Source organism: Panthera pardus, unplaced genomic scaffold, assembly GCF_024362965.1.
Source record: "Panthera pardus isolate Hobbes unplaced genomic scaffold, ASM2436296v1 HiC_scaffold_319, whole genome shotgun sequence".
NCBI classification, from domain to species: Eukaryota; Metazoa; Chordata; class Mammalia; order Carnivora; family Felidae; genus Panthera; species Panthera pardus.
In genome coordinates, this window is record NW_026526898.1 from 8,678 (window position 1) to 34,423 (window position 25,746).

Consider the following 25,746-nt stretch of genomic DNA (forward strand, 5'->3'; position numbering starts at 1 on the left):
TATTTCCCTGATAAGGAGCGACGTTGAACATCTTTTCATGTGCCTGTTGGCCATCCGGATGTCTTCTTTAGAGAAGTGTCTATTCATGTTTTCTGCCCATTTCTTCACTGGGTTATTTGTTTTTCGGGTGTGGAGTTTGATGAGCTCTTTATAGATTTTGGATACTAGCCCTTTGTCCGATGTGTCATTTGCAAATATCTTTTCCCATTCCGTTGGTTGCCTTTTAGTTTTGTTGGTTGTTTCCTTTGCTGTGCAGAAGCTTTTTATCTTCATAAGGTCCCAGTAATAATCCGTTTAAATAAGCACAAAAGGGCTTTTGCAGGAGCGTCTGGTGGCTCAGTCAACAGAGCATGCAGCTCTGGATGTGGTTGTGAGTTCAGGCCCACGTTGCACACAGAACCTACTTGAAAACTAATTAAACAAACAAACGGGCTTTTTCCAACAAGCACATAATTAAAATTGTAAGCAATAAGAAAAACATTAACTAACTGGCAGTGTTTCTTCTTTCTTTTTTCAGTCTTATAATTGATAATGTCTTAGATGAAATATGGCATATAGTTCATGGAGAAAAAGTTTAAAACATAGAGATAAATTAAACACACACACACACACACACACACACACACACACACACACACACCAGAAATCGCCAGTTCCCTAGTACTTGTCTGCAGATACGCACATACGCACATACATGTGTTCACGGGCACATTGGCTACATCGGTTTTTGGCCTAACATTTTTCCCTTCACGCATGGCTGATCCTTCTAGCTCATATCTGAGATGACCGGTTAGTGTTTCCTTGTGTGGATCCACCATGTTCAGCTGGGCTCCCAGGGGTGACAGAATTCTAAGCTCTGAAACGGGTTGCCCATCTCCCTTTGGAACTCCCCATCAGCAGTGCCCGCTAGTTCTTTGACCCGTGCTCTTCTTAGCAGTGCTCTGTAAATCTTCTCGTGTTAGCCACTCTGAAGGGCAGATCAGTGACATCCTTTTCCTCCCAGAACCCACTGGCAGTCTTCTAGATCTGGAGACCAGAAGGAGACGCATGTTGGAGACATTAGAAAGTGGGAGTCGTAAGGACTCGTGACCGGATACGTTTGTGTTCTGTCCCCACCTGTTACGTTTGTGCACCTCCCCGTGGTTTGGGGCCGCTGCACGTGGCTGCAGAGGTCTCTCCCTGGCTCCCACCACCCGCCTCTCTAGTTTCTCCTGTTTCCCCGCTGTTCTCCAGCCTCCCTACCGACTTTCTGTTCCTGGAACATTCCAAGGCGGTTCCTGTCCAGAGCATTTCCGTCTGCTCTTCCTCCTGTCTAGAACGCCTTTTGCACAGCTTTCTCCAGTTCTGTAAGCACCCAACTCAGCCCATTCCCTTTTCAGAGAGGCTTTCCCTCTCACATTCTCTAACGTAGGTCCGTCCGTCCTCCATGCTGTTGTCCTTCATCTGTCACAAGCCCTTCCTTATCTTTGTGTCTGGTTCACTAGTGTGTCCCCAATGGCTGGCACTTAGCAGACACTCACCAAAGATGGCTTGATGGAATCAATAGTATTAACTTGACCGAGGATACGGTTGAGAGGAGGGGAAACGGCTCGTTGTCATCCAGAGGAGGGCGGTAGTAAGTCCAACGCAGAGCTTGTGGAGGGGGGCAACTCGATCAGCTTTTCAGCAGGTAGGGCTGCTGGGCATTGGAGTGAGTGCCTTCTTTGTGGTGCGTAGTCAGGCAGTGGCTTGGTGTTGTTGAAGGATTCTGGCATCGGATGTCAGGGTTGACCAGGTCAGTTCCTCCAACCCTTACGTCCATGTTTGATGTTCGCATCACTAGTCTGTGGTTCTTGGACTGCAGATACGGCCTTTACCACTAGATGGCACCAGGTGATTCCTTTCAGGCCGGTGCTCCTCAAATCCGCCAACAGGGAGAACACCCTCTTCTCTCTTTTTTTACTTATCGAAGTATAGTTGACATACAATGTTACATTAATTTCAGGCGTGCAACATAGTGATTTGACAAATCTACATATTACTCAGCACTCACCACGGTTAGGTGTCGTCACATCTGTCACCGTACTGTTTTAACAGTATTATTGACTGGATTCCCTATATTCCACTTTTCATCTTTGTGCGTTACTTATATGACTGGAAGTTTGTACCTCCTAAGCCCTCTTTGCCTATTTTGTCCATCCCCCCGCCCCCTCTGGCAACCACCACCTTGTTCTCTGTGTTTAAGAGTCTATTTTGTGTGTTCGGAGAACAGACTTTTCATTGCATTTTACCCCAAACACCCACTTCAACCAAAGCTTCACAAAACCGTCTTAACTCTTACAGTGTGGAATGCATACTGATATTGTCTATTTCACTCTATTCGACTGCATTTTCACAGACGGAGACTTGCAAACTACTACACTGATTTTATTATACGGATGGGTCATAATTCATCGTTTGAAAAGCACCGTTTTAGACAGCTGAGCCTGTTCACCCTTGTAAAACTTGGACAGTCGGGGCCCGTAGCAAATCGTGTCCCTTAATGAGTACTTTGTGCATTTCCGTGCTGACTTGCTGCCTCGAGAAGCCAAAAGTATGTGCTTCCTTGTGTGTGTGTGTGTGTGTGTGTGTGTGTGTGTGCGCGCGCGCGCACGCGGATGTGTGAACGTGGACATGAGAGAGACTGGGGGGGATAGGTTTGTACAGGATTAGCAGCGACCACAGTCAAGGCAGCGGTAAGCCTTGTCAGTGGACGTAAAGAGAAGATCTCATATCTGCCTCTGGGAGCTCAGACTCTAGCTGGGTAACAGTCACTCACCCCTTCCCCCTCAGCTTGTTCATCAAGAAACACGGAAATGAGCTCATACACTCAGGATATCACTTAGGATGCTTCAGGGTGTAGCAGGTGACAGAAGCCTGACTCTGTTCGGTTTAAGCGATAAAGACATTTAGAAACTCTCAAAATGTCTGTTGAGAGGTAGAGCGGGGTGCAGGCCCACAGTGGCTCGGCCTTAAGGATCCAGGTTTCTTCCATTACATGTCCTTGTCCGAAGGCTGGTTCCACTCATGGTTGCCAGAAGACCTTAAGTGGTCATTGGGGTTTCAGATCTCTGGCTTAGAACACTAGAACTTTGATTCCCTGTCGTGTGGCCTGGGGAGAGGTTAGGTTACTGTAGCATTTTCCAGGTTGTAGTGCATGCCAGAGAGGGTAAGCTACAACGGCATTTTCTAGGTTGTAGCTGTTCTGTTTATTTGTTCCTGGTTTTTCCTTTTACTCCCTAAGGGACGTGAAACGACAGAGCTGGGGGAAATACTTAGGGAGTCATTATCGAGTTTTACAAAACAATTCTAGATCTTTCCTGTGGACCCAGAACTTCTGGTTGAGTAGGGTTGTCTGAATAGTTCTGGCCAGTGAGTTTGCCGAGTGAATAAACGGTTGCACGTCTTCTGGGTGAGGTATGAGGTGAGGTGATATGCTCTCCAGGGTCCTGGGAAAGGAATTAGCAGTCAGAATAAAGAGAGGTGACACATGGCCGCCGTGGGAAGGGTGAGAGGAGTGTAAGTGAGCACTCGGCGGATGGCTGAGTCTGTTTACATTTGTAACGGAGTGCTAAATGGGAGTGTGTTGGCCTTGTGAAGTAGATGGTTTTCCTCCTTGACCTGGTTCCTGAGAGCCTGAATCTACTGACGTCTACTCACCTGCCTCCTTTTTATCCCTTCCAGGTTTGCAGTAAACATTGGCTACTCGCATGACCCTTACATCCAGCATTTTGTAAGACTGTCTAAGGAGAGGAAGGCCCCTGAAATTAGCAGAGGCAAGTGACCCCCTCCCTTCTCACTATTCCCTCATCAGCTGAGAGGCCTGGGGTTTTAGGGATTCATTCTTTTTTTTTTTTTTTTTAAACAATACAAATTTATTATCTTACAGTTCTGAAGGTCAGAAGTCAAACATGGGTCTTGCTAGGCTAACATCAAAGTGTCATCAGGGACGTTTCTTTTGGAGACCATAGGGGAGAGTCTATTTCCTTTTCTTGTCTACCTTCTAGGAACCACCTACATTCCATGGAAGATGGCCCCTTCTCCATTTCAAAGCCGGCAGTAGAACATAGGGATTCATTCTTAACATGAGAGTTGCAGTGTTCCTTCTCTCCAGTAGTATATGAAAGTGCTTATTTCCCAACATCCTCACCAACACAGTGTATTATGAAACTTTTCATCTGTGTTAATCTGATCCATGAAAAATGGTATCTTACAGTAATTTTATTTTAGATTCCTCTTATTTTTGGGTGAAGTTGAAGATCATTAGGATTATTTTTTTAATATATTTTTTAAATGTTTATTTTGAGAGCAGGCGAGCGAGCGAGAGTTCACTTGCTTGCAAATTATTTACTAGTAGAATCCATAGACATGAAATCCCTATGTCAAACTGCAGTAAGCGTCTAAATGCCACTCAAATTTTGTTCTTAAAATAGTAATACTGTAAGCAGAAGGGCTTTAGAACCCAGATCAATTTTATCTTCCTTTGACCCTCTTTTATTTCTTGTCTCCTCTGTTCCAGCTTCCCACGCCAGAGCTTAACAAGTCAGTTTATTAGGCACCATTTGCCTGTGCACCGCCCCCCGCCCAACCCGCCTGTGACGTTTTACAAACATCCAGGCTCTAACCCGCACAGGATGGAGATGAAGGGAGCACGCTAAGAAACATGGCTGTCTTTGCTTTGACATTTATCTGCCCATTTCCTGACCCCAGAATACTTTCCAGAGGGTCTCCCAATTTTGAGTTTCAGCCGAATTCTGAGTAGCTTTCACTTAGCCACGAAAAGACACATTTCTAAGAGGGACATTTAGATCCCATGTTTTGATGTAAAATATTTTTCTTTCATAGGTAGAATTAGGGGGCGTTGCGTTTTCCTTAAGGTAGTTGATCCAACCATTAGATAGATTGTGCTTATTTTGGTTCAAATGGCTTTAAAAAAAAAAAAAAAAAAGGAAGAGAATTTTAAAGTCATTACTTCTCCCATAAGGTCTCTGGATAACCTAAACCGCTACCCCTGAAGAAGGGCAGAAGGGTTGCGTTTTGTCCTCCTGGTGTGGTGAACTTTGCAAGGCTTATTTCCATCATCACTGAGTCATGGCTTGTCTCTGTCTCTCTCTCAGGATATTTTGCTCGCGTCCATGGCGTCCGTCAGCTTATAAAGGCATTTCTAGGGAAGACAGAATGTCCCTGTGAGATTCTAAATCTTGGGGCTGGGATGGATACCACCTTCTGGAGACTAAAGGTAAATTAAAAAATACCGCCCCCTTGTTTCCCCAATTGTTTAATTTTGTGAAGTTTCCCAGCGGGTTCAAAAATGTCAGGGGCGCCCTGGCGACTCTGTCGGTTGAGCACCCGACCCCTGATTGCGGTTCAGGTCATGATCTCTCGGTTTGTGGGTTCAGGCCCCGCATTGGGCTCTGTGCTGACGGCACAGAGGCTGCTTGGGATCCTGTCACTCTCTCACTCTCCCTCTCTCTCTGCCCTTCCCCCATCTCTCTCGCAAAATAAGTCAATACACATTTTTTTAAATGTTAGAAATATATTCAAAAGGCATGCGGTGACTGCCTGTCTCGCGTCCCTGTCCCCATCTGCTTGCACCTGCTGTGCAACCACTGTCAGCCACGTACGTGATGTCACCAGGGCCCTAGATATGTGCCTTGCTTCTTAGCTCCTGCTGTCACAAACAGGGCTTTTGATCCAAATCCTTGTATACATTCTCTGCGTGTGAGCGAGAGCCCTGCCAGTGGAGTAGCTGAGACCAGGGGCCCATGCATTTGCCGTTTTGACGACAACAAAAGACTTTACTGTCGTCGTGACGGTGTCTTCAGTATAGCTTGGAGATTTGCAAGGCTGGGTGATGGTAACATGACACAAAGCCCTTTTAAGTTTAGTTATTCATTTTGAGAGAGAGAGAGAGACAGAATCCTAAGTGGGGCTTAGATGCGGGGCCTATCCCACGGAGCACGAGACCGTGCCCCAAGCCGAAATCAAGAGTCCGAGCCCAACTGCCTGAGCCATCCAGGTGCCCCTCCATTCTCTGATTTGGTCCCTCACCTCCTTCGTTAGGGTTCAAGAGCAGGTATAATTACACTCACTCACAGAAGAGGAAATGGGTCCAGTTAGTGGCAGAATCAGGACCACAGGCCTGTTCTTTGATTCCGGGCTGGAATTGTAGCACCAAACCTTTTCTCTACAACGATCTCACTGATTTGCTTTCATTGCTTTCTCTACGCAATCTCACTGATTGCGTTTTCTTTTTTGTAGGTTTGTACAGATCTCTCTTGGTTCTTCTGTCAGGTCGGTCATGTGGCAGTCATGGGTACGTGCATTTCCCCAGATTCTTGCAGAAGTACACCGAGATAAACTAGAGTGTGTGGGCCTAATGCGACCTGAGTGTGTATTTTGTCCCTCATCAGCTCACCCGATGAGGTCTTTGGTCATCGGTGCCCCCAGCCTCTCTCTCACTGAGGCGAGAAATCAGTGGCCTCAGCACAGCCTTAGTATTAACCGGTTGCCTCTGCATTCTTCATTCAGGAGAAGATAGCTAACGTTTCTGAAGGGCGTGCACATCCGTGACCTCGGGAATGAACATGAGAGCTCTGCAGGTGGGGGGGTGGTACCCAGACGGGGCAAGGAGGGCTCCGAGAGCTTGTGCCGTCCCCAGGTCGGGCTCCGAGAGCTTGTGCCGTCCCCAGGTCGGACAGCCAGTGGCGCTGGAGCATGGAACAAACAACGGACTGAAGTTCGTCCACGTCCAGATTCCCTCCTTGTTCTCTCCAGAGAGCCCTGCGGCTGCTCGGGGGGTGGCGGGGGGGGGGGGGGGGGCTCTTTGCTATAGGTCGGCGGTGCCTCTGGGCCTCAGAGAGCATGGCGTGGTGGAAGGAACTGGAAGAGAATGCAGTGGCAGAATGTGTGCAGTGTGAACAGAAGCCACGGGAGAAACTCCTCCTTTGGGCTTGACACCCTTTTCAACGTGGTCCCGTGGTTTGGTCTCTCCCCCCGCCGTGTAGGTGGGTTAATCATTACTAAATCTGAGATTTTTATTTCTGAGCAAGGTACACTGAAGCTCGTGTGCCCCTTCCGAGGAAAAGGTCATCTGTCAGCAGTGAGGAAGGAGAATAGTGCAGGGTCTGAAAAATTTGGTGGAGTTTTTTCGTTTTGATAATGACATCAGTCTAAAGGGTTTTTAAAAACCTAAGTTTCTGTTTAGAAAAATGATGCTTGTTTGCTCTCTGGAGCAGGAGCTGAACGGGCCAAATTTAGGCTACCACCTATGTTGGTAAATAAAGTTTTACTGCAACACAGCCAACTCCCAGTTCCTTCCATCTTCCCTGTGGCTGCTTTAGCCCTACGGCAGCAGAGTGGAGAAGTCACAGCAGAGACCGTCTGGCCTGCAAAGGCTAGAGTACTGGCTGTTTACAGCAAGTTCGCTGAGCCCTGTTTTTGAGCTCTACGTGCTTCTGTAAAAGAGGAGGGGAGATCTCGTCGGCTAGTCTTGTTGTCTGGTGCACCTTCCACCTGGGAGGGTCCCCTGGCTGCACCAGCAGAGGCTTGGCTGTGGGTCACAGGCTTTCTGCTGCCGCTGGTGTGTGAGCTCGTTCTGTATGACGTCAGGCCCCAAGATCAGTCGAAGGGACAGTTGAAGGCTCCCACCTTCAAGCAGCGGGTGAGAGAAGGGTGCAGGAAAGCCAGTACAACCCCAGACAAAGAATAAAGGGTGAGTGAAACCCTTTAAGGGATCTCAGCTTCTTGGTGTCTCTTGAATCTATTTCCACACGGCCAGAGGATCAAGGACGCAGGGGGTCAGTCTCAATATGGCAGCCTGTGCAGCGGTCGGCCACGTTGGATCTCCTTTGAGCCTACGGGATACTCTTCCTCACGGTTGTCCCCGGCTGCCCTCCGGTAGCTATGCACGGTCCCGGTTGCCTTCCGTGCCTCCTGTGACGTGCGAGCTACTGGCGAGTGGAGTGTCGGAAGGGCTCGGGGAATCCCAGAATAAAAAGTTGAAGCGTCATGTCCCGCAGCCATTTGTTGCCCCTTTCCCAAAGGCAAGAAAGAAGATGTCTGTTCCTTAAAAGCTCCAGTGTGCCTTTTGGAAGCTTTCCCTCCATGGTGACCCCTTAATCGGCATTCTTAAGAGGGCAAGTAGCTGATGAGTGGGAAAGCTCTTTAGAAAGTCAGAAGTCCTAGACGAGCCATAGGATCGTATGCTGTCCTGCATTTGCTTTTGTTCTCCAGGCCTTCTGGAATTTTAGCGTGTCCTTAACTTCATATCGTGTGAGCGAAATCCTTAGAGGGTGTTCTGGAATTTCCTAGCAAAAGTCATCTTCTGGTATGCTCTAAACGTTTCCTCCAAATATCTTCGGACAGCTTTTTACCAGGCCCTGCCCTATACACGGGCAGGGGAGCGCGGCAGCACCAAGAGAGAACGGTTGAGATCGGTGAGCGTGTCTCTTCTGATGGGTCAGGAGACTGTCTTTGTCTCTGTCTTCCTGTCTCCCCCTTCCTCCCTCCCCCTTTGTCCCCCAGACCAGATCCCCTGAGATTTTCCAAGGGCTGAGGGGTAGCTGGCTCTCCCAGTTCTGACACTTGCCCTTAGGGGTCACCTCCTACTGGAAAATGCTTGCTTGTGATTGCTGCCTCCCTGCCCGTCATGCTGTCGTGGGGGGCCGGCTCCCTCTCGGTCCCTGCTGTCCATCGCTCGTTACTGTGCACGTAAATGGTGTTCTGCGCAGTTGCTCGAGTCAGAAAGAGGGGTGTCATCCTCACCCCAGCTCTTCCTTAATCCCGGCCCACACCTGCGAGGCCCACCACCGGGTTCTGGGCACCAACAAGTGTCTTTTTCTTGGTCTTTTTTTCCACTTTAAGGAAGCGGCTCTGTACTTGTGGAATGTAAGTACAGGTGGATACGGAGGCGTTAGAAGAGCGCTTTGGGGGGGCGCCGGGCAGGTCACCAGGTTGTGGAGCGCCTTGTTTCTTTCCCCAAGCTTCAGGGGCATCGGGAGCTGCTGCAGGCAACACGCAGGGTGTCGCTGAGAGTCCAGACAGCGGTGTCCTTACAGTGTGTGCAGTTGGCGAGCTGAGGAGGAGAGAATGTGTTCGTGAATACGCTTCGGGGCTGAGGGATTGATTGGACGTGACAGAGAATGTGCTAGGATGGCCAGGGGGCCAAGGGGAGACCAGGCCGGGGATGCAGAAGGGGGAGCAGGGTCGTGTGTGTGTTTGTTTGTGTGTGCATGTGCGCGCGCGTCTGCCACGCTTTTTTACTGCAGCCCTCAGTAAAGATAAATGTACACCCCAGGCCAAGACCTACTTCTAAGTACCCATGTCAATAAGGTTTTTAAGTTTATTTATTTAACTTGAGAGAGAGAACCGGTGGGGGAAGGGCAGAGAGAGAAGGGGACAGAAGATCCAAAGCGGGCCCTGGCCCCTACGTGGGGCTCAAACTCACGAGCCGTGAGATCATGACCTGAGCCAATGTCAGACACTTAACCGACGGAGCCACCTCGGCACCCCGTCCCCATGACAGTCAATGATAAAGGCACACACGTGGCACTTACTAAGGCAGGCCCCGTTCTGAGTGTCCCTTGTGTGTACTTATTTCCTCATTACTCCTCACAACCCCGTGAGGTGCTGTCCCTGTCTCTGCTTCGCAGAGGAGGGAAACTTGGCCCAGGGAGTGGAGTGACTTTGGGGCCTCGCGGCAGACAGGCGGTGGAGCTGGGATTCGAACCCCCGTCCCCTGCTCCAGAGCACCTGCCCTTTACCACCCGCTGTATCCTCCCCTCACAGAAAAAAGTAAACGTGTCACAAAACAGTACTCACCCCCACTGTGTGCGATGCTTCGGGATTTTTGCTGTTTTATTCCATTTTATCCCTCAAATGCTGGTCAGCATTGGTGTCCTGACCCTCTCTGATTCATCTCGATCTGCTTTTTGGAAAATTCTGTCAGGTCCTACTCCCCCAGCGCCTCCACATACCCCCACCTCCATCCCAGGCACTGCTCCCCCAGTTCAGGCTCCCCGTGACTTCTTCCCTGGACAGCTGTGAACCCCGGACGCCCGTCCTCCATCCATTCCCCACGTGGAGACCACAGTAATCTGGAAAATACATCTCTGCCCATATCGTTCCTGGATGTCAAACCCTTAAGTGCCCTGATGCTCTTCGGGGCCTAGTACTCGCTCGGTACGTGAAGGTGGTCAGTAAATGTAGGAGTGAATACATAATTCTAGAGCTTACTGCGTGTTTTTCCTCAGGATGAAGACCTTCTCCCAAGTAAATATTTTGAAGTGGACTTTCCCATGAGAGTCACGAGAAAGCTGCACAGCATCAAGTGAGTATGGCTTTGACCACAGGAGAGAGCCCGGTAGGATTCAGGGTCAGCGTTCAGGAGGCGGCCGGTCTGAACGCCAGAGACCTCATTTTAGGGGACTCTTCCCTTTTACCCCCTTCCCACCTTCCTTCTGGCCCCAAGATCCCCATTCCAAACTGTCTTCAAAACGAAATGTCCCCTCCCTTGCAACTCTTCTGTCCGTTAACGTAATTTCTCTGAACACGTAATAGAAATGACCTAGAGTGGTTTAATTTTAATCTGAAATTTAAAAAAGTGTTTTAATGTTTTATTTATTTTTGAGAGAGAGAGAGGGAGACAGAGTATGAGTGGGGGAGAGGCACAGAGAGAGAGAGAGAGAGAGAGAGAGACAGAATCCAAAGCAGGGCCCAGGCTCCGAGCTGTCAGCACAGAGTCCGATGTGGGGCTTGAACTCATGAACCGTGAGATCATGACCTGAGCCAAAGTTGGACACTTAACCGACTGAGCCAACCAGGCGCTCCAATAATCTGAATTTTCATGTGTGCTCCGGCTACTTCTGTATCTCCAGAGCATAGAAAGGGGCCTGGCTCAGAGCAGATGTGTAGTAAATAGCGTTTGAATGAATAATGGGAGGCCAAATTGGCCATTTACTATATATGAGATAGTATGGGGGCCACCCTGAGTCCATGTTTTAAGAATTCTGCAGTTATAGATGGCGAGTTTGTGAATCTTTGCTGAGAGCTTTGGTAGCACCATGTGAAATGCTTCACTCAGATGATCTCATTGAGTCGTCAGAGCCGACTCAGGAATGACATGCTTTTATTAGCAGTTGAGGAAACCAAAGCTCAAAGAAGTTAAGCTATTTTCCATAAGGTTACCTGTTGACAAAGGGGTAGAGCTGAAATTTAAACCCTGACCTCAAGCCCAAGGTCAGATTTTCTCAGTGGTTTTTAACGTATACTTCTTCCCCTTCTTTTTAAACTAGTCATTTAAACAAAATCTTAAGTCTTACATTTAAAAAATTTTTTAGTAACCATTAAAACTTTCACCTTGTCCTTTAAAGATGTGTAATTCCCACAAGCTAGAAATAGTTTAAGTTTTTTTTTTTCTAACTTATCCTATGGAAACAAGTTTTGCCCTTTTCCAAATACAAGATTATATTACACGGAAGGTGCATTTTATCTAAAAATATTTTTTTTTAATAATTATTTATTTTTGAGAGAGGGAGACAGAGTGCAAGCTGGGGAGGGGCACAGAGACAGGGAGACACAGAATCCGAAGCAAGCTCCAGGCTCTGAGCTGTCAGCACAGAGTTCAACGCAGGGCTCAAACTCACGAGCTGTGTGTGAGATCATGACCTGAGCCGAACGAAGTTGGATGCTCAACCGACTGACCACCCAGGCGCCCCACGTAGTGTGCATTTGAGATGCGCTATGGCATCTGACGCTGTGCAGCCACAGAATACGACCTAGCTTGTTAGGACACCGAGTCAAATAAGAGCAGGTGGGCTCTCACTTAAGCCTAGAGGAGGTTTCTGGGGTGAAAGATGCGTGTATGGTGGTTGCGATACTGAAATCGGCTCTCGGATGTCTAATTTTTTGCACATTCTGGAGGAGAGCAGAGTCATCACCTAAATGTTACTGGACGTCAGGTCTGAGTAGGAATCGGTTTGTTTAGTTGTCTGTGATTAATAATGGTTAAAATTTTTTTTTTTTAATTTTTTCTTTTAAACGTTTTTTATTTATTTTTGGGACAGAGAGAGACAGAGCATGAACGGGGGCGGGGCAGAGAGAGAGGGAGACACAGAATCGGAAACAGGTTCCAGGCTCCGAGCCATCAGCCCAGAGCCTGACGCGGGGCTCGAACTCACAGACCGCGAGATCGTGACCTGGCTGAAGTCGGACGCTTAATGGTTAAAATTTTTAATTGAGTGAGCAGAAGCAGGAAACGAGAGATGGCTTGGAAAACACTGCAACGTTTGGAAACATACCACTAGCCTATCTTTGGCGGTTTCTACGTCTTGAGTGTTTCATGATCAGTTTGTGACTTGACGTCAGATTCGGAGAGTAACGCTCACTGACCTACTCTGAGAGCTGATCCACTGAATTTTTCATGTGTGTGCCTAGGGTCAGACGTCATTAAGCAGCAGGCCCTCTGGAGTCACCCTTGCTTTGAGCAGTAGCGGTACCTACTGGCCATTTCGGTAGTGGGTGTTTGCATTTTTTCACTAACTAAGCTACTTGACTCATTTCTCTCTCTTTCCCATCCTCCCATAGATACAAGCCTTTCTTATTACAACCCATTATAGAATGACATTCAGAGGACACACTGCAAATTGGCAAGTACCCTTAACCTAAGTAATACAGTATGGGCTACCTCTCTGCTTTTCTTCCCCTTTCTTTTTAAAGATGGTGTGTGTGTGTGTGTGTGTGTGTGTGTGTGTGTGTGAGCGTGCGCGTCTGAGTCTGCGCGTGTGTGCACATGACGTCATAGAGTGTATACTTCTGCATCACATCTACTGTGAAGGAACTTGAAACAATTGTTTGTATGGCCCCTCTTAGATGTCCATAGGTCCCAATCTGAAATCTTTTGAAAAACATTTCAGTGAGTTGCAAACATTTCAAATATAGGAGCTTTTTCCGGAAAATCTTTCCTTGGAAAAATCCAGTCCGGCAGCCTCAGACCCTGACTCCTACATGGCTGCTTCGTTGAGAGGGAATGCACATGCCCACCACTGTTGTCTCGTACCTGACCCGCTTCACCTGTTACGTTAGGTCCTTGGCCCCGGGGCTCAGTTTTTCCCCGTAAGTTTTCAGTATGAGTGTTTCCAACAACTCTTTCCTCCCTTCTAAGCCTTTAAAACTAACGTCACAAACACTCTTCCAGAATGTTCCATTGTGTTCAGTGTGTGTCTGACAGAGAAGTTCAAGGGGCTTATTAATAATTCAGGTCAGAAAACATGCTCAGAGACGATGGCCTTAGATGGTGGGCACAGATAACACAGGAAACGTCAGGCAACTAGACAGGCCTCTACACCAGCACAGTGCCCTCGTCACGCTCCTAGTGAACAGACTCCCACAGAAACTAATATCTCCTCCATCCTTTGTTTCCCTCGTACAAATTTTAAGTACAACCTTCTCAGGCTTTGCCATTGGCTGGCACATCTGCTTTCTCTACATTGTAGCCGTCATACTTTTCTGTATATTTGGTTAATATTTGCGTCAGAAGGATTAGCTGTAATGAAAGGGTTAGTTAGCACTTTGCATTGCCTTCGACCCATCAGTGTAGAAGCATGTGAAGTAGAAAGTAAAGACCCTGCGTAATCTCTCCCCCCACCACGATAACCACTGGGCAGGGTGTTTTCTCCTGTGGATGGACAGTGTACCTAGAGGCAGGTAAATATCACGCGTAAGAAAATACACATGTAAATAGAATCCCGTGCCCGGCCCGCAAAAGGTTCAGTAAATTTTTGGTGAAGGAGTGTGCATATATTGAATAAATAAATATATATGATGTAGATCAACATGTATTTGTTGAAAGAGTGAATCTATACTTCTATAAATAAATAAATACAGTTATATGTATAATTTTAGTAAAGCGAATAATTTATACGTACTGTTTTGAAACTTGTTCTTCGTGCATCCTAGTGAATCACGGCTGTCTTCATGTTGCCAGATTAGATCTACCTCGTTATTTCTGGTGACTTCGTAGTACTCCTCTGCATGGAAATTCCATTTTACTTAACGTATTCGCTACTGATGGTCCTTTAGATTGCCGCCTTCTTTATGGTTTCCTATTAAACAGTTTTGTAGAAAGTCTAGTTATATGTGCATATTCGCAGGAATTGCCAGTTCAAAAAATTGTATCTTATGAATTCTAATAGCTACTGCCAAGCCGTGCTTCAAGACCCTTTCGACTAATTTGTATTTTCACCAGAGTAGATGCGGGTTCCCTTTCCCTACACCCTCGCTAACACTGGCTACTACCATTTTAAAAAATTCCTGCCAGTCTGCCAAATCTATGAATTAAAGATTTTTTTGTAACTTTGTTTTAAATTTTTTATAACTTTGAACGTGCTAGTGAAACGGAGTACCCTTCCTTCCTTCTGTTGGCCTGTGGGATTTCTTGTAAATTTCCTCGGCTCATATATTTTCCAGTTGCATTGTTTCATTTCCTTTTCAATTTATAGGAATCCTTTACAACATAAAGCAATGTTCTTTGATACAAATCCCTCGTCAACTGTTGATTGGCAGATTTCTTTCTTAGCCTTTCACTTGGTTTTTAACTCTGGGTTTGTGTCTTGTGTGGGCAAATTTTCTAGTCCTGTCCTTGATAGTTTTTGATCTTGCCATCATTCTGGGAGACGGACAGTTGAAATAAAAATTAATGAAAATACAAATGGGAGTGAAAATTTGAGAAAAGTGATAGGCGATGATAACACTGACACATTTTCATTGCAAAATTGCCCTATTTCATTAAACCTTTGAGGCTGTGATTGCAAGAATCACACTATCTATTTACCGTCAGGAAAGAAAAGGTGCTGATAAGTTAAACCGAAACGTTATTGACTGATGCATCCTCATTTCAGAAATGTGAAACTGAGAAAGAATACGCATCTTGAAATTGATCATTTCTTAAAGCTGAAATATGCACGAGGTGAAACTTAAAAGTATATAAATGGGCACACAATGAAAAGTCAGTCCGAATGAGTAAATCAAGGGGGACGTCTGGGTGGCTCAGTCAGTCAAATGGCCAAGTCGTGATTTGGGCTCAGGTCAGGATCTCACAGTTCATGAGTTTGAGCCCTGCACTGGACTCTGTGTTATTAGCACAGAGCCTGCTTGGGATTCTTTCTCTCCCTCTTTCTCCACCCTTCCCCCGCTCTCCCTCCCCCACCCCCCTCCCCCCGCCATCTCTCAAAATAAGTAAGTAAATGAACCTCCATGTACCCATCACTGAACTTTTAACTGTGGCCAATTTCATCCGTACCAGTGGTTCTAAAAGTGTAGTCCTGGACTAGTGACATCACCACTGCGGAGCATTGGTTGGAAATACAGATGTCTAGCTTTTGAAAGAATCTGACAAAATGTCTACTTCTGCAAGATCTGCTACATCAGAAACTCGGGGGGTAGAAGCCATCAGTCTGTTTTAACAAGCCCGCCAGGTGATTCTGATGACTGCCAAAGCTCGAGAACCACTATAAAAACCATGCTGTCCGATCTCTGTGGGAGTATTTTCAAGCAAATGTTATCATTGTATTTGTAAATACTTTAGAAGCGATTTTCTTTTAAACATAGTATCTCACAAATTGGCACGACATTTAGAGAGTGGCCAGCTGATCGGTACCAATACTTAAATATTTTACCCTTTGACCTCCTAATTCTACTCCTAGAGACCTACTTAACTGGACAGGTGCTTCATGAGGTCTATACAAAGATGCTCATCGCAGTGCCTCAGATGGAGAAAATTTGGAGATACCACAGGCCTAATCGTGAGGGCTTGGCTGAGTAAGTTGTTTTATCCACTGATGGAATGCTAGGGAATCATTACAGATGATGATGTCATTGATATTACTGTTAAGTAGGAAAAGTAGTTTTCAAAAGAAGAATTGGCCCTGTTTTCTTTTTCCTGTGTGATGTGTGTGTACGTATTTGTGTGACAGAAAATGTGCTTATGTTGTGTGTATGGGTTTATGTTGTATGTATAGAAGACTGCAATGTTCTATACCAAAACATTTAATAGTTGGAAGATGTGATTTTCATTCATTCCACCCTCCTCCTTCCTGATTTTTTTTTTCCTTTTTGCAGTGGGACATGTATTTCTGTAATGGAGAAAAAATAATTGAATTTTGAAAAGAAATCCATTGAAATGATCACCTCTGGATGAATTTCTGTTGAAATGATAATCTCTTCTTGGCTTTCCAAATGGACACCTGTTGGATTCAAAGAGCTATGCCATTATTGGAGCAGATCTCCGAGATTCACCTGAACTCGAAGAGAAGCTAAAGAAATGTAACGTGAATCCACAGTGAGATCTTGTTTTAACCTCTTACGCGTTTGTGATTTCATGCGAATACGAAATAAGGTCAGGTGAAAGTGCAGCATGATACCCGTGTTCCGTTTTTAATTCTGAAATGTTTATCATTTCATTGCTAAGAGGGAGGTTTTCTAAGTCTTTGAGAAGCAATGTTTCTCCTGTTTTCACATCAGAATCACGTGTATTGCTTTTATAACATACTGATGCCTGATACCATAAAGTTTGAGAGAAGATAATTATATGTATAGAAACCTATAACTGCAGGGCGCCTGGGTGGCTCAGTTGGTTAAGCGTCCAACTCTTGATTTCCGCTCAGGTCATGATCTCACGGTTGGGGAGATGGAGCCCCATGTCAGGCTTTGCGCGGAGAGCTTGGAGATTATATTAAGTATGCGTGTGAAAGCAGTTGAACGGAAATTGGCGCATAAGCTATAATCTGTAGATTATGACAGTTGCGGTGGTAACCAGCAGCAACCCGCTGCGAACGTAGAAACACACCATTTGGGCAAATGTGCTACATAGCCAGGGAAATAATCACTTACAAATCAGGAGAGCTCTTGGGATGCCTGCGTGGCTCAGTTGGTTAAGCATCCAACTTCTGATTTCGGCTCAGGTCGTGATCTCCTGGTTCATGAGATTGAGCCTCACATTGGGCTCTGTGCTGACACAGCCTGCTTGGGATTCTCCCTCCCTCTCTCTCTGCTCCTCCCCTGCTTGCCCTCTGTCTCTCTCAAAATAAGTAAATACACTTAAAAAAAAATTAATCAGGGGAGCTCTTGATAGGCAAGTTTGCCTCAGTCCTGGAGATCTACAAAATGGATAAGGAACAGCGGCTATCACAAGTATTAGAATTACATTCATAGTTCTCTGGGGTTCATTTGTGCTCTGTGTTTTCCTCCGTGGGCTGTTTTTGCTTCGCTTAGACTTCTCTTCTGAAAAGTATTAATCCTGTTTTTAATATTGGCGAAGGCTGCCTCTTAAAAATACACTGTAAACGTGTTTAACTTTTTACTTTCAAATAATTCAAATTTGTAAAAAAAAGTTGCAAAAGTTGTACAGGAAATTCCCACGTAGCCTTCTCCACCTGGCTTCCCCCCATGTGGTAATACCGTATGTAATAGTCGGTGCCTTTTGCATTAAAAAGGTTTTTGGAGGGGCACCTGGGCAGCTCAGTCGGTTAAGCATCCGACTTCAGCTCAGTTCATGATCTCATGGTTCGTGGGTTCGAGCCCTGCATCAGGCTCTGTGCTGACAGCTTGGAGCCTGGAGGCCTGGAGCCTGCTTCAGATCCTGTGTCTCCCTCTCTCTCTCTGCCCCTCCCCGGCTTGTGCTCTGTCTCTCAAAAATAAATAAACATTTTTAAAAATTTTTTAAATAAATAAAAACGTTTTTGGAACTGTTTTTCTCTAATTACCAACCTATTGAGGTTTTGAAACTTTTTTCCCACTCACTCACTTTTTCTAATCGTTCCTATTGATATAATCTGGGGTTTTAGACTTGGGTTAAAAAATATTGCTTACTTTAAACTTCCTTTTAATGTTTTTCTTTCTGATTTTCAACTTCATCTGCAACTTGGACTTCATTGTCTGTCCTCTGGATTTAGTTCTCTCATTCTTTGTACCATGACCCAGTTGGGTCCAGAGAGCATTTGTAGATATATGCATACATATGTGTGTGTGTATTTGTATACACATACATATATTCTTATTTTGGAGAGAGAGAAAGAGAGCATGTGCAAGTCAGGGAGAGGGGTAGAGGAAACGAGAGAGAGAGATAAGATCCCAAGCAGGCTGCATGCTCAGCATGGAGCGCAACACCGGGCTCAATCCCAGAACCCTGGGATCATGACCTGAGCCGAAATCAAGAGTCAGATGCTCAAGTGACCGAGGTACCCAGGCGCACCTGGATATATATTTTTAATTTCTTTTAGTGTTTATTTATTTTTGAGAGAGAGTGTGAGCACGAGCCGGGGAGGAGCAGAGAGAAAGGGAGACACCGAATCCGAAGCAGGCCCCAGGCTCGGAGCGGTGAGCAGAGCCCGATGTGGGGCTCGAAGCCATGGACTGTGAGATTATGACTTGAGCTGAAGTTGGATGCTTAACCGACTGAGCCACCCAGGCACCCCTGGATGTATATTTTTAAGTCACTTGAGTTATACAACATTTCCTTGTCAAAAAAAGAAAAAAAAAAAAAAAAAAGGAAATCCTGATGAACAGTAACAGTGGATAGTCGGGACTGTCAGGTCAAAGCCAGCAGCACTTGTGGGTAGCCTTTCTCTCTAGCGATCATGAGTCCAGGCACTGAGTCTAACCGCATGGGTTACATTCTGACACTAACGTACACGATGTTCTTTTCAGCAAATCTCTTGGGTATTTTCAGTTCAGACAATTTACTTGTTTTGAAATTCCCCGCCAATAAAAATAGGCAAAAGTAACCTACTTGCTTTGTGAGAAAAATAGCAACCAGCCATGAGGAACAGCAGCGTAAAGGGGCAGAGAAGGAGGAGGATCCAGTAAAGGAGTCAGAAGGAGCCGGAATAAATCAGCAGAGCTCACATGATTTAGGGCTGCCTGTGTTCCCTTCCAACTGTAAAGCGTTTAGAGATTTCTGTAGGAGTTTATTGCTTTTCCTGTTTCGTAATTTGTTCGTTACTTCGGGTCTGGTAACTCAGACCGCATACTAATGTGTCATTGGCTGAAGACTGTTCGTGTTGTTTTTAATTCTTGATGATAAAAGTTTGTGTAAGAAGAATTAGATTCTGTTAAAGGCATAGCAGTATTTCTGCATTTTATCAGTCAGCTTTTGATGTGTACCAAAATCTCTGCAGCCTCAGCGGTCTCGAACAACTCACAATTCAGAGCAGTTCACAAGTTGCTCAGGTTTGTGTGAGGGGACCATTTGGACTGGGCTTAGCTGGGTGGTTCTTCCACTGGAGCCAGCTGCAGCTGAGGTCCCCTGGGGTTCACTCCTGTAGCTGGGGTCCCCTGGGGTTCCCTCCTATGTGGATGCCTCATTCTCACGCACAGGGCCTCCCCTCCGATAGCAAGCCAGCTTGGGTTCATTGCCACACGGGTTCAGACTTCCTAGCAAGAGGGCAAGGGCCAACGTGCAAGTGATTTTCAGCTTCCGCTTGCGTCGTGTTTGCTACTGTTGTATTGGCCACAGCAAGTTACAGGCCTAACCCAGATTCCAGGGGAAGGGAACTAGACTGTCTCGGAGCAAGGGGTCTGCAGGGCCACCTCGTCACCATGTGCGGGCATGCCGGGGGAGAATTTGTAGCAAGCCAGACAAAACCTTGCTCAGTGCTCACGTTGTTACGGTCTGAAACTTTGGGTCACGACGGGGCTCTCCACCTCTTACCGCCCTGATAGTTGACGTGCTATCCGGGGCTTCTCCTCTTCCTGCGGTGTGCACCCCAGGGTTTTCCTGCCCTGCCAGCACTATCCGTGGCTGCCGAAGTGAATCTTGACCATGGACCCAGTCACTTGGGAGCAAGCCTGGGGATGTGTCCGTTTTCACTGAATTCGGCAATTTCCTAACAAATGCAAACCATCAGCCTCCTCAGGTGTACTAATTGCTCACATGCCTTCCATGATTTCCTAATCAGTATTTTAAAATGACAAAAACCACATGAATGATGAAAAAAACTTTTTTTTTAATATTTATTTATTTTTTAGAGAGAGAGCGAGCAGGGGAGGGGTAGAGAGACAGACACAATCCCAAGCAGGTTCCATGCTGTGAGCACAGAGCCCAGTGCGGGGCTCAAACCCACAAACTGTGAGATCATGACCTGAGCCAAAAATCAAGAGTCGGTCGCTTACCGACCGAGGCTCCCTGAGTGATGCAAATTTCAGTACTGATATAATAAGGGTAGCGAACTTGTAGAAGTTGCTTGCTATACAGCTGGCACCTTCCATGAGTGTGACCTGTATTAACCTACTTGTCACGTAACCAGGGTGTGGCGGGTGTGGCCGGTGAGGGGACCGAAGCACAGAGGGATTGGACAGCTTGCTGCCCACGGCCGCACGGCCTCACGGCTGGTAAGTTTCAGGCCAGGATTCAGACCCAGGCAGGAAGACGACGGAGCACGTGCTCACAGGCACCCAGTGTGACCATTCATGCCACGTAAGCCTCACACGTCCACCGACAGAGAGTGATGCTGCTTCTTGCCTGCCACCGTTGTCACGGGAGCTCTGGGAATCATTTCGTATAGTAAACTGTTGACGTTTGGGGACAAAGTAATACTAGTGCGCGGTGTATTATGTATGTTTTGTGACATTTGTGCGTATAGATACGTTAATGGTTTTTTTGAAGTGGTAAATGGGGGGCACATGGGTGGCTCAGTCAGCTAAGCATCTGGTTTTGGCTCAGGTCATGATCTCACGGCTCATGAGTTCGAGCCCCACGTCGAGCTCTGGGCTCACAGCTCGGAGCCTGGAGCCTGCTTCGCATTCTGGGGTTCCCTCTCTCTCTGCCCCTCCCCTCGTTCATGCTCTGTCTCTCTCAAAAATGAATAAACATCGTAAGAAGGGGGTTTTAAATGGTTTCTCATTAGATAAGTAACACCACATGCAAAACTTCAAAAAAAAAATCAAATAGTACAAAAGGGTATGCAGGGAAAGGTAAGTCTCACTTCTACCCCGGACCTTAGTGAGTCCTCCAACCTGGGAAGCAACACTGCCAGATTCCAGAATTATTCTGCGCATATATAAATGTAGCTAGAGATTTTTTTTTCTTAAGGGCAGACAGGAGCATGTTATGCACAGCCCTCTGTACTGTACTTTTCGAGAGTCTGTTATCTGAGAATCATTCCACATCTGTATCTGTGTCTGTGTGTCTACGTCTGTACCTACATCTACTTGGATGTCCTCTTGCTGTTTTCATGGCAATGTGATATTTCATTGAACGACCATGCCACAACTGCTTTAACCCCAGCGGATGGGCATGTGAGTCCTTTCCGTCATAGGTCCCGTTACACATCACGCTGCGGAGTAAACCCTCTTGCACCTGGCGTGCACGTGGGAGTCTACCTGTGGAGCAGCCGCTCAGTGGTCTGACCGGCTCCCGGGCCGAGCGCACACCGCCCGGTTGCCCCGCAGGGGGCGGCAGCAGACGACGCTCTCGTCAGCCCCGCGTGCCGGGCCCGCACCCGACTCCGTTGACTGCACTGGGTATTAGCAAACATCAGCCTTGACGGCTCAGAAACAGAATACTGTTGTCTGATTTTGCGTATTCGAGAAGCCCTTCTGGCATCGCCCAGCCTCCTCTTTCCCTTCCCAGGTGAACATGGACGACCGACCGGTTCGGACAGATCGTGATCGAAAACCGGCGGAGGCGACAGTGTGACCTGGCGGGAGTGGAGACCTGCAAGCCGTGAGAGTCACAGGTCGGAGAGCAGGGCGGGGACATCCTTTGGTACCCTTAACCCCCCAGGGAAGGGCACACTCCCTTCTCAGATCAGAGAATGTGAGAAGCCCTGTCGCGTGCCCACCTGAACAGGCAGCTGGGGTTCCACGTGGGCCGCTGGCTCGTCACGCTAAAGAAGTCCAAGACCTGGGCCGCCATCTTGGTTTGGAAAATACACATTCCCATTTCCCATACCTTATTAGTCCAAGTTTTCAGTGTGCATATTTGCAAACAACATGAACGTAGAGGGAACAGTAGGACGAAAACCCACGTCCCATCAGCCAACTTTGGTGACTCACATCTTTCAATATTGTTTTATTTATCCCCGTTTTTTGTCGGTGTTGTCATCGGAATATTTTAAGGCACATCCAGAGAGTATAGCATTACCCCCATAAAGACTTCCATGTGAATCTCCTACCAGTAAGCATTTTCTTCCCCCACCCCGGGATAATGGTAACATCATCATTGTACCTCACACAGCAGCCGAAACTCCTCCATAGCACCTACTCCACAGTCCGTGTTTGGATTTCCCCAGTTGTTTAAAAAAAAAAAAAACAGAAAAAAATTCTATAGGTGGTGTGTTTGAAACAGGATCCAAACTTGGTCCAGACTTTGCACTTGACACGTTGCTTACGTTTCTTAGAATCTGTAATAGAGAGTTTAAATATCTTTTATTTATTATTTTTTAGTTTGTTTGGTTTTCTCTTTTTTTTTGCTGAGGAGACACCACCCACCCCTGCCCCTATTAAATAGGTGGGATATGTCACATTACGCCTCGAACGCATTCAAACACTCTTGCTCACGGAGAAGTTCCTTGCTTTATTTCTCTTTAAATATACATTAGTGACTTTTCTCCCATGATAACAATGCATGTTCGGTGTAGAAAATTGGAAAAGAAAAAGAAGAAAGATGGGGGCTGGGACGGGCTTTTGAAAAAGGAGTCATCTGAGACAAGTTCTCATGTGCTCCAAGAGTGCCTTGGAGTTGTGCAACAGTGCCTCGTACCTTGCCTTTTCTCTCCGCTGCACATTCTAGAAAGAACGGCTCCTGTCGAATGGGTGGGAAACAACATCAGCCGTCGACGTGCTGGAAGCGTACAGCAGACTGCCTCAAGCTGAAGCGAGCAGGTGCGGATTGGCGAGAGTTAGTTTCACGGCGAACAATTCTGATTGATTAAAGGCATAACTGTCTTTAATGTAAACACAAACACAAAACAAACCTCAAACCTCCAACCCTCACTAGATATACTTGAACCATGTTAATCTGCTAATACAGGCTAAACCACAGCACCTTGAGAGGAACTCATTAGCCATTAACGGAGATAGGGTTTGTGCCAAAGCAGGTTATTTTGGTCAAAACGAGCCGTCACACCTGTCGCACTCCCAGAGCACCCTGTGCGGTGGCAATTCTGCACAATCCCTGTGTTTTGCAGATTTTTTCTTTGAACTTATTTTTATTTTAAGAGAGAGAGCAGAGCGCGAGTGGGGAAGGGGCAGCGAGAGAGGGAGAGAGAGAATCCCAAGCCGGCTCTATGATGTCAGTGCAGAGTCCGAGGTGAGGGCCTTGAACCCATGAACCGTGAGGTCGTGACCTGAGCCAAAATCAAGAGTCGGACGCTTAACCGACCGAGCCACCCAGGCGCCTCTTTGTGTATATATTTTAAAGCTTATATTTAAATGCTCTTTTGAAAAAAATCATACAAGCACATGATAAAACAAAACAGAAGAAGGCAGTGTAGAGTACGAAGACCACCCTTCCATCCTGCTCCCCTCACCACGAGTCTCCCACCTTCTCTCAAGACACGAGTGCCCTTGTCTGTTCTTCCAGAAGTGAGCTACGCGTGTGGAAGCACGTATGTCCCCCACTTGCTCTTGACGTAGATAGTAGCGTACTCTGCACGTTATTTACTCTACAGTTTGCTTTTCGAATTCCACGGTGAGCCTTAGAGACTGTGCCAGGTCGGTGCACACAGACCCATCGCATTCTTTCAGATAGCTGCATATCCTCCAGCTGTGTGAGTGTGCCATAACCTCTTGAACCCAGCTCTCCTCGGTTACAGCTGTGATGCAGCTGTGAGGCTGCAGTCAATATTCTGGAACGTACATCTTTGTACATATAGGGTAAACTCTTAAAGGCAGAACTGCTGAGTGGAAGGGTGTACATTTTAAATGCGGGGTGGGGGGGGGCACCTGGCTGGCTCAGTCGGTAGAGCATGCAACTGACTCTTGATCTCAGGGTCGTGAGTTCAAGCCCCACATTGGGTGTGGGGCCTACTTAAGAAAGAAAAAAAAAAAAAGGAGGGGGCCTGGGTGGCTCTGTCAGTTAAGCATCTGACTTCCGCTCAGGTCACCATCTTGCAGTCTGTGAGTTTGAGCCCTGCGTCAGGCTCTATGCTGACAGAGAGGGGATTGTTGGGGGGGGGGGGGGGGCGGCAGGTAAGCATCTTCATGATGAAACAAGGCGTTCCTTGAAACTGGCAAACTCTTGAGGCCCCCGTGGATGTTCTAAGAAAGGGACAGGAGCAGACAGTTGCCACCTGTCTCCTGTGGGAATTCTGCAGTCCTCAAACTGCCTGCAAGGTTTGGGGCTTCAAGGGTTCAAGGAGGTTGTGCATATTTATTACTAACGTGGGATGTGGGAGAGAGAACACTGATGTGAAACCTAGTCTAGTTAAAGGTTATCGAGCCCAAGCAACATTTCTGAAAGTCTGAAAGTGAAGCTGAAATATACGATAAAAGCCAATGAGGAAATATTACTAAGAATAAGATTGTCAGGGCTCCTGGGTGGCTCAGTTGGTTAAGTGTCCAATTTTGGCTCAGCTCATGAATTCACGGTTCAGGAGTTCAAGCCCCATATTGGGCTGTGTGCTGACAGCTCAGAGCCTGGAGCCTGCTTCAGATTCTGTGTCTCCCTCTCTCTCTGCCCCTCCCCTGCTCACATTCTCTCTCTCTCTCTCTCTCTCTCTCTCTCTCTCTCTCGCTCTCTCAAAAATAAAATAAACATTAAAAAGAAAAATGAAAAAAAAAGAATATGATTATCTAATAATTCTTAAAAAAAACAAACCCTCCTACTCTTAATAAAAACTTCTGGTCCTTAAAAACAACAACAACAACAAAAAAAACGTGCTCTTAGAATCTTCTACCTGCAGGTGGCTGTCATAATTTAGAAGGATATTCTGACATGGGCTGGCATAGCACCAGTTTTCTAAGCTATGCCGGCTCCTCTCTATGGGAAGAGACAGAAAGTCACCCGGGAGCAGATTGCTGGTCTTCAGGGGCTCAGGTGAAAAGACCTGCCGAAGGTCATGGAATGAGAAGCAAGGACACAAGCAAGGAGGCTTAAGAGAAACCTCAGTGCAGAAGGGTTCTGTCTTTCCCGGCGTGCTCTGGGGTGGGTGGAGACGGAACGGGGTTGAGGCCGAGTGAAGGGATGTGTACAAAGGGTCCCAGGCCTTCTGGAAGAAACCCCCAGCCCCAAAGTTAGGGAAGCCTGTGAGAGACGAAGTGCAGTGGCCCCGGCCGAGGTCCCTCAGGAAATATCCCTCCTGCAGGGCAGAAAAGTCCAGGCTGATCACAGGCCACCTCAGGGCCTCAGGGTGGTCCTGACAGGTCTGGTCACCGTCACTGAGACTCTAAGTCCTTCAGGAGCCAACTCAGCCCAGAAGTGGAGGATGATAGCATGAGAGGCAAGAAGTGGAAACTCTAGGCTGTTGCCGGCAGGGCCTGTCCCATCAAGGACACCGTCATAGCAGCGAGCGACAGGCCCGCAGCCTGCCCGGGACCCGTGACCAGGCTGCAGTGCCGGTGGACCGGCCAGGCCAGCCAGCGCCTCCCCCACCCCACCCCGACACCTGGCACTTGAAAGCAGGACAGCCCCATTTGAACTTCACAACATGACACCGAAGTTCCAGATCCCCTTTTTATCACCGTGCAACCCAACTGCTTTTCTTTCCTGCTCGGGACCATGCCGATCAGTCT

At 47.0% G+C, this 25,746-nt stretch overlaps 1 protein-coding gene and 1 long non-coding RNA gene across 2 annotated transcripts in view; one reads left to right on the forward strand and one right to left on the reverse strand.

Annotated features, from left to right (window-relative positions):
- Positions 1 to 5,136: 5,136 nt before the first annotated feature.
- LOC128774451 (uncharacterized) lies at positions 5,137 to 6,773 on the forward strand. Its single transcript, XR_008419016.1, has 3 exons — positions 5,137 to 5,257; positions 6,280 to 6,679; positions 6,711 to 6,773. It is a non-coding gene; the product is annotated as an uncharacterized LOC128774451 (long non-coding RNA).
- Positions 6,774 to 6,819: 46 nt separating this feature from the next.
- Positions 6,820 to 25,746, reverse strand: part of LOC109256512 (uncharacterized) — a 130,977-nt gene continuing 112,050 nt past the window's right edge. The window contains exon 6 of the mRNA XM_053893525.1: positions 6,820 to 9,094. Within this exon, the coding sequence (XP_053749500.1) occupies positions 8,797 to 9,094 (298 nt within the window). The 3' untranslated portion in view covers positions 6,820 to 8,796. The remainder of the gene's footprint in view (positions 9,095 to 25,746) is intronic.